The following is a 15,689-nucleotide window of genomic DNA, read 5'->3' as shown; positions in this document are numbered from 1 at the left end:
TTATATTTTTATATTGTTTTAAATCTTTTATTGTTTCTGACGGCTGTGAAACTGGAAAACTCAGGTGCCACAAAGTGTGTCGTGTTGCTATGACAACCGGCCGCCATGTTCAGTCATGTCATGTATAACTGCATATTTATTTAACAGGATTTTAAATAGTTATTTTAGTATTTGTTGTTTATTCCATGTGGTTTAAAGTTTGAAAATATGAATATGTAAATGATGCCTTGTTTTTTATAATGTGGTGAAACTTTATTAATAACGGTACAAATATACAAACCACTGAAAACGTTTCTGTGATCAATAGAAAAATCGTATTTAAATAAATTATGTTTGTATGAAACTGAATCACTTATTTTATTTGACCTTAAAATTCTAATAAGGGGAGAATTAACAGATAAATTATTTTTTGAAATAAATATTTTTATCAGTACACTTTTTTTATTTGAAACATTGACTTGTTTTGTTACCTTAAAATTCTATTAATTTACTTATTAATGGTTTTGTATTTGAACTGAAGGGGAGAATTGATATATACATTTTTTTTAAATTACATGTTTTCCCTATAAATCCTTTAATCATCAATAAAACCATCATTTTGTCTGTAAATGCTTCAGTTTAGAAGAGAATGTGTTAAAGCTTCCCACTAATATCAAATTCAAATAAGCTTTATTGGCATGACAGATCAGAAATCTACATCACCAAAGCAGTACAGACAATTATAAACATTGACAGATTATTAATAATTTTACAATAACATGTAAATATAAACAATAATATTAAAAACAATATAATAAAAGGCATTTTATTAAACACACATCTGAATTTACAACAAACAAACAAAACCTGCTGCTGTTTCTAATGGAAGGACGGGGTTAGCGTTAGCTTAGCACAAAGACTGGAAGCAGAGGGAAACTGTTAGCCTAAAGAGAGAAAATCCAGCTTTTTAATATGTTGACAGGTTGTATGTTGTTGGATAATAAGCTGATCAGATGTTCACCACTGTTAACTGTTTTTAACAGGTTTTGTGAATGGATTCATATTTTTTAAAGGGTAAAAATACCTTTAAAATCTACAAATTACCACAAAAAACACTGAATTTGTACAACCTCAATATGTGATGTTGTTGTTAATTAATGGAAAATTAATGGATTCACATATTAAGTGGTTTTAAAGTGATGAAATCCCCTTAAGATTGACCACATAGCATTAAAGTCACCCCTGAATTTTAACTTTCAATTAAAATTAATACTTTTAAGGTGCTTTTAAAAGGATTCAATTATTATTTGGTGAGTTTTTTTACGCGTTAAAAACCCGCGTTAAACAATAATATTAAAAACAATATAATAAAAGACATTTTTTACAAATGTAACACAAACATTTACTACAGAACTTATTTCTCTCAGATTATGAGAAGACTTAATATATTTTGCAGCTTTTACTGCAATATTTCATTATTCACATGATGCAGATATTTGGTGTTTATGACGTCGGGACTCTTTTCTGTTTAGTTTTGGCTTTGATAAAGATTTTAAACATCATCTTTGATTTATTCTCCATGTCTGGAGTTAATTCATGATTCTTTCTTTCTGTTTTCCAGAGCGTCGCAGCGTTCCAGGCGACTCTGAACGACGAAGGTTTGATCGTGGCGACGCTGGAGCGTTCGGACCTGCAGGAAAACGTGACGGCGTACGCAGCTCAGATCTCCGGAGAACCTCGGCTGAACGTGGTGCAGTTCGTGAACACCAGCGAGCCGCTGCTGTTCAACACTTCGTTTCACGGTCTGTGCTACAGCGTGGGTCTGATGCTCAGACAGGGACAGTCCTGGTCCAGACCCATCAAGACCGTCTCTGTCCTCACAAGTAAGAAACCGGACCAGTTTCTTGCAGGAAACCATCAAGTCGTCGTCATAGAAACATCAAACATCACAGAGTTTATAAATGTGACCGTGTGGGATGATCCATGATGAGCTGTGCAGTTATTGAACAGTAATTACACAGTTCAGAGTGTGTTATCATCTTATATTAACACTATGATTGACAGAAAATCATTTTGAAACCAACTCTTAAAAACATTTGGATGTTTTCGCCCCTTAAATATACACATTAATAATCTGAGTAGACGTCTAATGACTACACATCAACAATAACTTGACACCATGTATGAAGTTTGATTTAATTTCATGTAACAGAACCACAAATTGTTATATTTCACATTGGAACCAAAAGCCCATTTGACATAATTTCCATATGAGTTTTGTGTAAATTGGATTTTCTAGTTTCTCATCTGGACACGTTGGAGTGTTTAAGTCGTCCAGATGTTTGAAGTTTGTTGTGTTTTCTGTCGTCAGAGCCGTTGCCTCTTCAGAACGTTCAGATATCCGACTATAAAGAGTCTCCAGAGACCGGCGTGGTGTTTGAAATCGAGCCTCCAGCCGGTAACGTCTTCAGCAGAGTAAACATCAGCTACACCGAAGGACAAGAGAGACGCTCGATGCTCTATAAAGGTAAAGATGTTCGTTCACAGGCTCTAAACTCTGTCGTTCTTAACTCGAGCATTTCTGTTTTACTTTTACTGTGAAAAGGGTTCTTATAATGATTTCTTTGTAAATTATAAATGGTTTTTCTCCTTTAAAACCTCTTAAACTACACAGAAAATGCATTAAAAACCTCTGATATATATTCCAATATATGAATTTGCCAAGTGCCAACCTCCAGGGCTGAAAAATGAAGCCAATGTAAAAGTGCCAAAAACTGCAGTTTCTCAAATGGCCACTTGAGGCTCCAAAAGTGAGTCAACCCCCATAGACCTCCATGTTAAAATGTCCAACTTAACAGCAGAAATAAACATGTTTACAGCCTGGTACAAACAACGGTTTTGGTCTCTATAATTAATTTCCCCGTTCTGACAAAAAAATCTGTCAGCTAACAGTAAACTGTCAATCAATCAATCAATCAATTTTTATTTATGTAGCGCCAAATCACAACAAAGTCACCTCAGGGCACTTTTCACATAGAGCAGGTCTAAACCGTACTCTAATTTACACCCAACTGTTCCCCCATCAGGAGCACTTGGCGACTTTAACGGGTAGAAACCTCAAGCAGAACCCGGCTCTTGGTGGGCGCCATCTGCTTTGACCGGTTGGGTTGAGAGAGAGAAAGAAAGAGGGAAACAGAATAACAACAATCATAACAATAACAAAAATAATAATAATAAATAGCAATAGCCAGGGAAGGATGCCAACAAGACCGCAAAGGACAGCGAAGGCTCGGCCTGCATCCCAGGGTTTCCTGTGAGATGAGGAAGCATATATAAGGTGAATAGAATTGGTCCAAGTACAGAACCTTGTGGAACTCCGTGTCTAACTTTTGCCTTCATGGAGGATTCATCATTAACATGTACAAACTGAAATCGGTCTGATAAATAGGACTTAAACCAGGTTAATGCAGTTCCTTTAATGCCAATTAAATGTTCCAGTCTCTGCAAAAGGATTTGATGGTCAATTGTGTCAAATGCAGCACTAAGATCTAACAGGACAAGTATGGAGACAAATCCTTTATCCGATGCAGTTAGGAGGTCATTAGTGACTTTCACCAGTGCTGTCTCTGTGCTATGATGCCTCTAAATCCTGACTGAAAATCCTCAAATAAACTATTGTTATGTAGAAAGTCACATAACTGATTAGAGACTGCTTTCTCAAGGATCTTAGAGAGAAATGGAAGGTTAGATATAGGTCTATAATTGGCTAAAACACCTGAATCAAGAGTAGGCTTCTTAAGAAGAGGTTTAATTACAGCTACTTTAAAGGACTGTGGTACATAGCCTGTTACTAAAGACAGATTGATCATATCTAGTAAACTGTGTCAGTAATAAACATTAATAATTGCCCACACCAAAAAACCACAATATTGATACAACTCCAAACCACAGAAGTTGCTTAAGTCAGGAATTAGTAAGAAATCTAATGTAAGAATGAACACTGAAGGATTGTTTGGTTCAAGTTAAGAGATTCTTGTTTCGTTTTTAACCCTTAAAACCACCTGAAACTGTAGATAATCCAACAAAAAATAAAAGTAAACTTAACGTGAAACTAATATTTTGCCAGAAAAAAGAAAAAGATTTTTCATTAATAATCTCTTCAATGTGAAGTGTAGTAGGGCTGTCACAATATCAGATCTTCACTACATGATTATCGTGGCCAGAAGAATTCACAATAATGATATTATCACGATATCCATAGAAAAGCCCATCGCTGTACCTGTTAATGGTTACGTATTTAAGATGTTTTTAATGGGAATTTAAATGGACAATTAATGGATAATGTGCAGTAATTGTTTGTAATTTGTTCATTAATACATCGTTATGGATTATCTGCTTTATTTTGAATTTCAGATGAAGTTTTTATTTTTCAATTTCATGTTTATTAGTTACTTTTACTTTATTTAAAAGTTAAATTCAGGACTTTAACTTGTTCTGGAGTATTTTACCACTATGTTGCCACTTTTGCTCTAAAATGTAATATTTGTGTATGAAAGTTATAATCCTGCATCTCAGTGTCATTATCATGCAGATTCTTTAAATAAGATATATTTTCTGTTTTTGTTTGTTTGTAGATTTCTACAAAGGGAAAACGGTGTTCAAGCACTGGTTACCGGGGATGTGTTACCGTAACATCACCTTCCAGCTGATCTCAGAGGCCACCGTGTACCAGACCGCCATGGTTACGCAGAGTGACATCACACACACGCCGCTCCATCACAGGACAGGTAAACACTGAGTGACATCACAGTTCAGCGATGTACCGTCATTTCGTCATGAGTCCTCTAATATTTTGCACATTTGTTTTGCACTTATTGTGCACATTTTCAGTTTGTGCATGAGGGCTCATCATTTATGTATATTTGTTCCAACAATGTAGCTGTGACACGTGCTGGGCTCCATTTGTTATGAATATTAAAATGATAAATTAGTAGTTAAAGCTCTAATATGTAATTATTCCACATTAAAATGTGTAAAAACAACTAGACCTGTGTTATATATGTTGTTGAGTTGTGTACTTACATTATCCCAAATGTTTCCAACAATGTTCAAACTCAGAGAAATCTGTAATTTAATCAAAGTAACGGACCGTTTCATTTGGTCGCCTGTCGATGGCGTCATACCTCCTCTACCAAAGAGTAAACACGCACCAGATGCATACGGCGGCGCTGTGTTTGTCCGCTACAATGGCGTCTACCAAAGAGTAACTTACACACATACAAGATAATACATCGGCGTTGTGGTTGTTCCACACAAACTGTTATAAAGTGACTTTTATTCAGTTTTAAGCCACATTTTCATGATAAATTTAGATGGTTTTTAACTATATCTTTTAGCCGGAAGAAGGATTTTAGTCATTGGACGTCTGGATCTTAAGTTATCAGAGAAATAAACTGGACAAACGTTAGCAGCAGCTCGGCTAACAGCCCCTCCAGGAAGTCCGGTGGTCACCGAACATCGTCAGAGAAACACTGATTTTTTAGGTGAAACAGCTTTATTCAGTGTTTTTACCTGTAATCTCCGGGTCTGTTTGTTCTGGAGAGGAGGAGACTTTGCGGGTAAAAACATCCTGAATGATGAACACTGGAGTAATCCTATCCCGCTGAAGCTGCTTATTTAACAACGAAGACAACAACTCCCATGATCCCTTGCTACTTCACACCGTCATCACACTCCGTCTGTTGTTATTGTTTTGATTGAGTGAAATTACATATTGTACGTTTAATGTTTTAAAAACATGAACAGAAATACAAGAAATTTTCATGATATCAATTTATTTTTGTTTTAATTGTTTAACTGTATCATAAATTTCTCCATGAAGCACTTTGGTCACATTCACACCTGTTCTGTGTAAATGTTCTTTTTTTTAATTGAGTTCAATTTGATAATTCATGTTTCTATTCTGGATATTTGTTACAGATGCAGCTCGTGTGTCTGAGCTTCAGTCGTTTATGAATCTCTCATGTTCAGATAATAAAATGAGAAATGTTTCAGTCTCAGAGCTCATTCATCAGTGTGAAGAGACGTGAGAACAGTAATGAAATGTCTGCTGGTGTTTATATCGTATCAATAATGCAGAACCCGGGGGGGGGGGGGGGGCGTCTCTCTATGAGTCAGACTGTGTACTCTCATTAGTCTGCTGCTGTTTTTCTAACGATGCTCTGCTGAGAGGATGACATTTTACAAAACATAAATCATCAGTTTACTGTGATGATGATGCTGAATTTTACACCAATAACTGAACATTTCCAGTAACATGTTTCCACCTGCGTCACGTCCTTTTTAACCCCCCTGAGGAGCAGTTTATGGTAACTGTTATCAAGCCTCCAGACTACAACCAACAATAAAATACAATCAAAAGTTCAATAAACAAATTACACATGGTAGTATTAAAGCCTTTTTATGGGACCATTTGTAAGCAAAAAAACTATTAAAATAAATTAAACTACAACAACAGGACCACTACAGACTGTATGGGTTGTAGCTGCTGCAGTAGTCGACCAATCACACATTAAACTGAAGAACGCTTGCTGTGATTGGCCGTGAGCAAAACCATGCAAGTAGTCATTTTTTTTCTAGTTCTGGGTACAAAAAGGATTAAATGCAGGAATCATTTGACTGGAGATTTGGATGCTACTTGGTACTGAGTTATTTCAGTCGATACCTTTTAAAGGTATTGATTACTATATGCAGACCTATTAGGTATCGATACTGAAAACTGATCAGCATGAAAAACGTCTGGCGTCCCACAGAAACACAAGCTCCAAATATCCAAAATGAACACATGAATTATCAAGTTAAACTTATTTAAAGAGCACATTGACAAATAAAAGGTTTTGACCAAAGTGCTTCACAGAGAAATTTAAGATACAGTTAAATAATGAAAACATGAATCAATATGCAGCTGTAACAGACAAAAGTAAAACAAATTGATTGTATATTTAAAATGAAGTGGACTCAAAAGCAGCCGTATGAAGGCGGGTCTTTAATGATAGACAGTGACTGTTTCCTGATTTAAATGATCATAATTTATCAGGCAAATTTCTTGTGTTTCTGTTTGTGTTTTTTACAACATGAAACACTAATTAATCATTTCAATATCGATAATGTACGGAGGCCCGCAAATGCCACATAGAGAAAAAATAACTCCAGTTATTGTACTACTGCCTGAATATATAACAACCCTCCTTCTCCAGGATTTTTTCCTTACAGCAAAGGGAAAACATTTCTTATAGCAAAAATAAATAAATAGTGAAATCAGCAGACGTTTAATGGAACCAGTTGACCGAACTGTGAACAAATCTGGTGTAAAAACATGTCTGAAAGAAAACAGCAGCACCTGCCTGTAGCTGATATTACATCAGCACATCTGATCAGCTTCTGTTGGTGTCAGCATGTTTCCATCTGTCAGATTAGCAGAAAGTAGCAAAGGCAAAAAAACTCAGAGATCCACTTAAAAATACGATGTTGTTGCTCCAAACAGGATTTAAATGACAGGAGGAGCAGTGAGTTCACTTTGACAGACAGTTGCTCTTTGTAGCTGTAACTATTAGTGGGACGGAGGTGAAAACATACAGATCAGATTGTTCTACATCTTGTGTATAAAAAGGTCAAAGAGCTGCAGAGCCACATGTTTCTTATAGTGTTTGTATGAATATTTGCATGTTTCTTGTCAATATTTTGTACAAATTGATATAAACGTGTAGCAGCTTTTCTCATTTAGAATACATTTTCTTTCTCTTTTATATTATTTAGGATGATTGTTGTGTATATTTGGACTGTTATGCACCACAGCGCTGAGACTAATTCCTTGTGTGTGCAAACCTACTTGGCAGTAAACCTGGTTCTGATTCTGATTCTGGTTTGTCTCTCCTCCACAGTGCCGTACCCCCCCCTCAACATTTCCCGTAAGATCGTGGACCTGAGCCAGAGGGCGGCGCCGGGCGAAGCCCCCAACAGCGTCCCTCCTGAGGGGATCCAGGAGAGCCGGCACTCCTCCCGCCAAGCCCGGGACGTCCCACTGATGGAGGAGGAGCAGGAGGAGGAGGAGGAGGAGATTCACACTGAGGAGGGCGAGGAGAACATGTCCGAGGAGGCGGCTGGAGATGCCACTCAGGTTCCCTTCAACCTGACGGCCGCCGCCGCCGCCAACAACACAACAGAGGCCGCCTCTCAGAGCGACTGGCTGGACCCGACCGAGGTGTCTCCTGCCGACAGGGAGGACGAGTTCGTCAACGCCGAGGTACCAGAGTACGAAGACTCCAATGAGCCGGGCTCAGCCATGGGCGTCCCCCCCGAAGCCTCCGTCCTGCCCACAAAGCTGCCCCCCATCCTGCTGGAGCTGCGCTGGCTGCCGCCCAGACCCCCCACCAGCTACGATGGCTTCAACATCTACATCTACAGAGACGGTGAGCAGAGAGGGAGTTAGGAATATAATCTGAAATATTTAGATTAAGCTGTTTAAGACTATTTCAATAGTAAACATTACTTTTGCATGTTGTTAATTTATGTTCAAAGTGCATTATCGCGCACTTAAGGTCTTAAGGTCCATTTATTAGTTTCCTCTGCAGCTTTGACCCACATCTCATGGTCCTCCTTAGTCTGCTTTTTACTTTTTTATCTTTAGATTGTAAAGAATCAACGCCAAATTCCTAAATGTATCAAAATTTTTCCTAAATAAGATGCATTTAAAACAGAACTCTAAGTGTAAAATTAGAGTCTTGTGCTCATACGATATACAAAACAACACTGAACGGACCCGAGAGCCTCGTCTGTCCCGCTCTGTTTTCCAGGTAACTCGACAGAAACGGCCACCGTGGATGAAAACACTCACGAGTTCTTCACCGAGTTAACGGAGCCGGGAACGTACCGAGTGCAGGTCACCACGCTCAGCTCGTCTGGAGACTGTGAGGCCAGAGAGAGCGCCGCCGACACCGGCTTCACCTTCTACCTCAGTATGTTGAGCAGTCAGCGAGCAGTAATCAATCACTGTGGTATCCGCCTTATTTTACCAGGAAATTACATTAAGTCATGCATTAATCATGATGTAATTTTGATGAGATTATAAGGGGATAATTATTGGATAAATTGATGGATTGTAATATATTAAGACATTCTTAATTGCATTGATTTTTAAGTGTAAAAACTCCAAAAGATCAGAAAAGGTATAAATTAAAAGATGGTTTTCATGTTTTAAAAAAATCAATTTTAAGTAGTTTAACCTTTTTAGACCTTTTTTAAAGGTTTAAAATTTAGATAATCTGTTTAAAATTCCTTACAATATTACAGTCCATTAATATATCCATCAATTAACACCGTAATTAAGCAAAATTAAGTCAAAAGGTACAAATTAAAGGAGTAGAAACCCCTTAATCATGCAGAAATATTAAACATTAAAAACCCATCAACATACATGTTTTTTAATCTTTAAAATTTAAGAGTTTTTACTCTTTTAAAACCCCTGAACCCATGCAGGTGTTTTTTTTTTAAGGTTTTTTAAATTTATAGAACAGCCTGAAACCAGAATTCTCTTTAATTGAAAAGTTGAGGATTCCTTTTTAATTACTCAATTTTACTCCTTAAAATCCACTGAAACAGGTCTGATAGCCCATCAGACATACATGAATATGTTACAATCCCTTATATTTCCTAGCTGGTGTCTGCATCTTTGCAGTAAAATGTATTAAATTGTTCCAGGTCCTGGCGGCGAGCTGTTGGAGGAGCTCCGGGAGCGTCCGCAGGCGGTTAGCATCAGACTGCTGGACTCCAGCACCGCTGCCGTGTCCTGGGCTCCGTCCTCCGAGAGACACAACGGCAGCCTGGTGTCGGTCATCTCTACAACCTGCTTCAAACCCAGCCTGAGCCAGAGGATGGAGAACACTTACTGCAGCGAGGTAACACTCATCTGTCTCACCAACAACTTTTGAACCTTTGAACACTTGAAATATGTTAGTTAACATTTTTTCACAGATTACATTTGCATCATCTCCAGCTCAGAAGCTTTTCTAACATTTGTATTAAATCCCTTTGCCACCGATCACCAAAACTCACACTTCTGCTTCTCTGAATCATAACTCGGTCAAATCTGAACACACAGACATGAAACACATACTGACATCATTCAGTGTGACTTACGCTTCCCGAGGATATCATCATATCTGATGTCCATTGCCAATAAACATCCATAAATCCACTTAGAAACCAGAGATAAGAGGCTGCAGAACCTGCCTGAGAATCATCACAGTGATCCAGTGATAGTTGTCTGTACATCATGTTACGCTGCAGGAGCTGCTGACAGCTGATTCACAAGACTTTTAACGGAGATTATTTGACTAAATTTGAACAAATATAGGCTAAGGAAAACAAATCAGTGCTAGTTGTGTAATACTTCCTGTTTAAATCTCCCAAAAGACTATTGGAACTGTAATTTCCTGACAATTAACTAAATCAATTCATCAGATATATAGAAATATCCTCATCACTTCATTCATACTGTCAATTTAACCATAATGATGGAATTAATGTGTTTAACAGCTTTTCTGTACAGTTTAAGGGGTTTTTATGGTGTAAAAAAATTAAAAAAACAATTAGCATGAAAGCCATCCTTTAGTTTATACCTTAAAAATATGTGTTAATTAAAGTTAAGTCCAGAGTGGCTTTAATGCTATTTGATGCCTTTCAACCTCCTTAACATATGAGAATCCATTAATTTTCAATTTAATTAAACATTTTGAGTTCATTGATGAGGCAACAAACCCTGAATTTTCATTCCTCTTCACAAATTAATTTTATTATTTTAAGGTATAAATTAAGTGTTTTTGGGGGTAATTGGTAGATTCTTAAGGTATTTTTTTTACAATCCTTAATAGTTGGTCAAATGGGGCTCAACTAGCCCACAGCTAACCTCTAAAGCATTATGGGAAGTGTAGTTCTAAAATTTGGACCATGATTATCCCCCAAATTGAAATCAAAAAGTAAGAATCAGAGTCAAAATGTGTCAAACAAAACCAGCAGAAAACAAACATCTGAAAGTTTATGGACTGCTGGTGTTGAATCTTTAATCTGTTTTCTGTGAATCAGCCTCCGATGAAGTTTGGAAAATGTTCCAGACAGTAAATGTGGGAACTGACTCGGCTTATGTTCGACTGTGAAAACACAAACGAGGCGTGAAGCGCTTTACTTCCAGACTCCGGCTGTTTGAACAGACTTTGTTTGTGTTGATAACAGGGACAGGTGTGACCCGACCAGCCGATCTGTCTATCTGAACCAGTGTTCAATGTTTGTGATTCACAATATTCCACATTTTATTCATTTAAAAACAAAGCAGCTTTAGGTTTCATGAAAATCCATCTGCTGCATTCAGGAAATACAGGCAGTTTAGTAAATATCGTGGCATACATCATGTAAATATGAGTATACATGATAAAAATAATATTTACCCCTGTTAAAGAGTTTTTATGTTTTTGTCACTGCAGATATTAAAGTAATAGTTTTAATGAATATGACAAATTCATTAAGTAATACTGTCACAATTAAATCATAATGTTACTGTTTACCACAACAGAGTAGTGAAATAAACTTTTTATTCTTAAAATATTATAACTTTTAAAATTACAACATATTTGCTTAATATTGCAACCTTTTCTCATAAAGTTACAACTTTATTCTCAAAAAATTATCTTTGTAAAATTATTACTGCATGTCATTACAACATCTTGTAAATTACAGCTTAATTTTAAAAATATGACTTTTTATTGTAAATTACGACTTTATTTTCAAAACAGTCCAGCTTTTCTCCTAAAATATTTCAGACTAATAAAGACCGGCCCCAAAAACGGAAAAAAAACAAGGGTGGATAAACTCCTGGTGCCAATTACATAGTAGTTACCTGGATGTAACTCTGGTGCTATGAGTACATGCGTCGCCCTCTAGCTGACCGTCACAGAGGAGACGGAGGAGATGCAATATCGTTTAAATACGGGGATAACGGCGTATATTTAATAATAATAATGGCGGTAGCGATACTACATGAGCATGGGTAACCAGGCTAACTTGGCTAACCTCTATTAGCATGCTACTTGCTACCCACATGCTACAGCTAAGTGGTGCGCTGCCAAAATGTTGCAGTTGGAACTCAAGCGCTAGAATTATTGTTCCACATGTAATTACCGTAATTACAAGTACAGAAGAAATGGAAGCGAGTCAAGTTAAAATGTATTTGTATAGCACATTTAAAACAACCACAGTTGACCAAAGTGCTGAACGGATTACAATACCGAAATAAATAAATATAAAAGTAAATAACAAATAAGAATAAAATAACAGACATAATAATAAAAGAATTGTGGCACAATAGAAGATGAAGTCAAGGTGTCAAGCTCAACTCATTGAATGAAACGAGAAGAGGAGGATCTTCAGCAGCGACTATAAAGTTTCAGCGTCTGAGCAGTTTTTATATGAATAGTTAAGCTGTTCCAGAGATTAGGGGCAGCCACCGCAAAGGCTCGGTCGCCTCTTTTTGTGCCTGGATCTCGGAACATCCAAGAGCATCTGGTTGGTCGACCTCAGTGCTCTAACTGGAGTATGATGATGCAGGAGTTCGGCCAGATAAGGTGGCGCCAGCCCATTTAAAGCCTTAAAAGCCAGCAATAAAATCTTCAAATCAATCCTAAAATGGACAGGAAGCCAGTGGAGAGAGGCCATACTGGTGTTATGTGGTCATGTTTCCTTTTTCCAGTTAGAGGATGAGCGGCTACATTTTGTACTAACTGCAGTTGATGAAGAGACAGCTGTCCTACACCCACATCCAAAGAATTACAATAATCTAACTGAGAGATAATAAAAACCTGAATAACTCTCTTGTAATCTTTGGGAGAGAGAAAGGACCATACCTTGGCTTAAAGTCTTAACAGAAAAAAGCTAGTTTTGACAACTGAACTAGTTTATCAGAAGCAGATCAGAATACAAGGAGGCTTCGTACTCAAATATGAGCAAATATACTTACCAAACAGAGGGAATTAGAAATAAAGGCCTCTCTCTAATATAAGCCTGCTGCCATTAAATGTCTGGTACCCTCTGCAGTTGAGGTCAATAAGGGCCTTGGCGACTATTAGAGGAAATACGGTAATATGTTGAAATAGGAGAATTTTTTTTTTTTTTCATAAAATTTCAGCTTTATGACATACATTAAATTTTTTCTCAAAATCTTGCATCTTTATTGTCATAATATTAAAACTTACAATTCTATTACAATTCTTTTCTCCAAATATTTGCTTTTTTTAAATTACACCGTTATTGTTTTTTTTTTTTACAACTTTTTTCTCATCAATTATGACTTTATTCTTGAACAATTACAATTTTATGCTTATAGATTCTGACTCAAAAAAAATTATTCTCGAAAATTGTGCTTTTTTTTTTACTGTAAAATATGTATTCATCACAATTTTATTTCTTAAAATTTTGCATCTTTATTCTCATATCACAGCTTCTTTCTCATATATTACAACTATGAGATCCTTACCTTTATTACAATATTATTACAATATATTGTAATTTTATTATTTTTTGTAAATTACAACTTTTTCTCGTAATTTCAGACTTTATCTTTAAAAATTATAATTTTATCCTTATAGATTAGAAAGTTTTTCTCAAAATATTACAACCAATTTTTTCTCATAAATTACAGCTCTTCTCAAAAATAATATAGCATTATTTTAAACTTGCAAATCAATTATTGTGTTACAACTTTTACTCTGATACTCTGTCATAGTTGAACATTTACTGTCACAGGTTTGACCCCTCACCTGTGAGGTTTCAGCGCTGAAAGAAGCACCAACTGATTTTCTGTTTGATGACTTTTTCGTAGGAGAACTCGACGAGTGACATCATCACTAACCTGACCCCCGGGGCTCAGTACAGAGTGGTGGTATATCACACCAACGGACCCCTCATCAGCCCTCCGTCTGAACCCGTCATCATCGATATAGGTGAGCGCTGCGTCGTATCCTGCACCTACATCTAGAGCTTTTCTAGTTCATGTTACCTTTCTTTAAGTTTGTCAGGTATGTAGTAATAATGATTTCACAGATGATTCTAAGGGCGTTTTTTACACCTGTAGTTCGTTTGCTCTGGTCTGTATCAGTGGATGAGTTGGTTCAGTTCAGAGACAAAATGCAGCACCACAAGCTCCGCAAGAACACTCACTTCACTCATTGGTCAGATGTGTCTGGGGCGGGAACAAGAACGTAAAGACAGGAAGAAGGAGGTTTACTAGCCAAATAGAATGTATTACATTGCGCCAGTCCAGGTCCAACCTCGATTCATTCTCCGGCTAGTTGTTAGCAACTGTTAAATTCGCTCATCTACATCCAACTATGCAAAGCTCACCTGGCTACAGGAGCCGTTTCGCTCAAACTTGGGGAGTACATCTGACAGTCTGGTCGGATTGAGGTTGGATCACATTCCCACCAGACCGAGACCCCCTCCTCCAAAGGGTCTTGGTGTGGTTTTTTTGATCTGCACCCAAGTGCCTTTACTGTGTTCAGACCTGCCCAAACGAATCACACCAAGAGGGAAAACAAACCAGAGTTTGATTTAACCGCAGGTGTTAAAACACCCTTGTGTTAGAGCCCACAGGTGTGCGTGAGCTGGGTGTTTACGCTCTGAGCCCGACAGCGGTGATCCTGAGCTGGCAGCGTCCGTACCACGTTGCCTTCCGCAAGTACGTCCTCCAGACCTTCTTCTTCAACCCCGTCACCTATGCCTCTGAGTGGACCACCTACTACGAGATCGCTGCCACTGCCTCCGTCATCGCATCAGTGGTAACACACACACACACACACACACACACACACACACACACACACACACACACACACACACACTCCAGAAACAGAAATTATTGTTCATGTTTGTCTGAAAGCAACAAAACTCGGATACATATTCAGTTAGACGTAATGAAGTCTAGTTTTTGCAAAAGAGTTCATGAGATTTTGTGCTTGCCTATAGAGGGCGATTTTGATTGGTCTGTTCAATAAACCCTGACTGGTACATGAGCATGGCTGATATTAATTATGATGTTGTAGTTTAATATATAATGTATGTTAGTTTATTATATAATGTATGTTCTATTTAAACTGTGAGGACAAGAGGTGAAGTGAGGGTGCAATGGAGAAACGTGAGCAGCAATTTTTCAAAATTTCCTGATTCACATGACTTTTAATGGAGACCATTTGACAAAATGTAAACAAATATGGACTAAGAAAAACAAATCAGAGCTCTGGTTGTGTTATACTTCCTGTTTGAATCTCCCAAAGCATTATGGGATTTGTAATTTCCTGCCAATTATCTAATAAATCCATCAGCTAATTGTTGATGATTTAAAAAATATGCTCATCTGTTCATTCATACCGTCAATTTACCCTTCAATAATGATGGAATTGAGGTATTTAACAGCTTTTCTGTACATTTTAAGGATTTTTTTTTAGCATGAAAGCCATCCTTTAATTTATACCTTGTTATAAATCAAATTCAGCATACTTCTAATGGAGACACTTTGCCAAAATATAAACAAATATCGTTTAACATAAGTAAGCTAACTCATTGAATTCATAGCAAACGTTATACTTCCTGTTTACATCCCCCAAAGCATT

General features: G+C 37.2%; 2 protein-coding genes across 7 annotated transcripts in view; both read left to right on the top strand.

Moving 5' to 3' along the window:
* The window catches only part of LOC137175993 (NACHT, LRR and PYD domains-containing protein 12-like), a 190,581-nt gene that overhangs the window by 68,765 nt on the left and 106,127 nt on the right, over window positions 1-15,689 (top strand). The window lies entirely within an intron of this gene.
* ptpro (protein tyrosine phosphatase receptor type O) overlaps window positions 1-15,689 on the top strand; it is a 70,995-nt gene that overhangs the window by 18,249 nt on the left and 37,057 nt on the right. For all 6 annotated transcript variants that reach the window (XM_067581957.1, XM_067581955.1, XM_067581954.1 and 3 more), the window contains exons 2-9: window positions 1,601-1,862; window positions 2,351-2,506; window positions 4,614-4,766; window positions 7,920-8,447; window positions 8,832-8,993; window positions 9,736-9,932; window positions 13,904-14,024; window positions 14,665-14,858. In XM_067581957.1, coding sequence (XP_067438058.1) covers window positions 1,601-1,862; window positions 2,351-2,506; window positions 4,614-4,766; window positions 7,920-8,447; window positions 8,832-8,993; window positions 9,736-9,932; window positions 13,904-14,024; window positions 14,665-14,858 — 1,773 coding nt within the window. The remainder of the gene's footprint in view (window positions 1-1,600; window positions 1,863-2,350; window positions 2,507-4,613; window positions 4,767-7,919; window positions 8,448-8,831; window positions 8,994-9,735; window positions 9,933-13,903; window positions 14,025-14,664; window positions 14,859-15,689) is intronic.

This window comes from Thunnus thynnus, chromosome 23, assembly GCF_963924715.1.
Source record: "Thunnus thynnus chromosome 23, fThuThy2.1, whole genome shotgun sequence".
NCBI classification, from domain to species: Eukaryota; Metazoa; Chordata; class Actinopteri; order Scombriformes; family Scombridae; genus Thunnus; species Thunnus thynnus.
The sequence above is the reverse complement of the archived record's forward strand: the minus strand, read 5'-3'. Positions and strand labels throughout refer to the sequence as shown.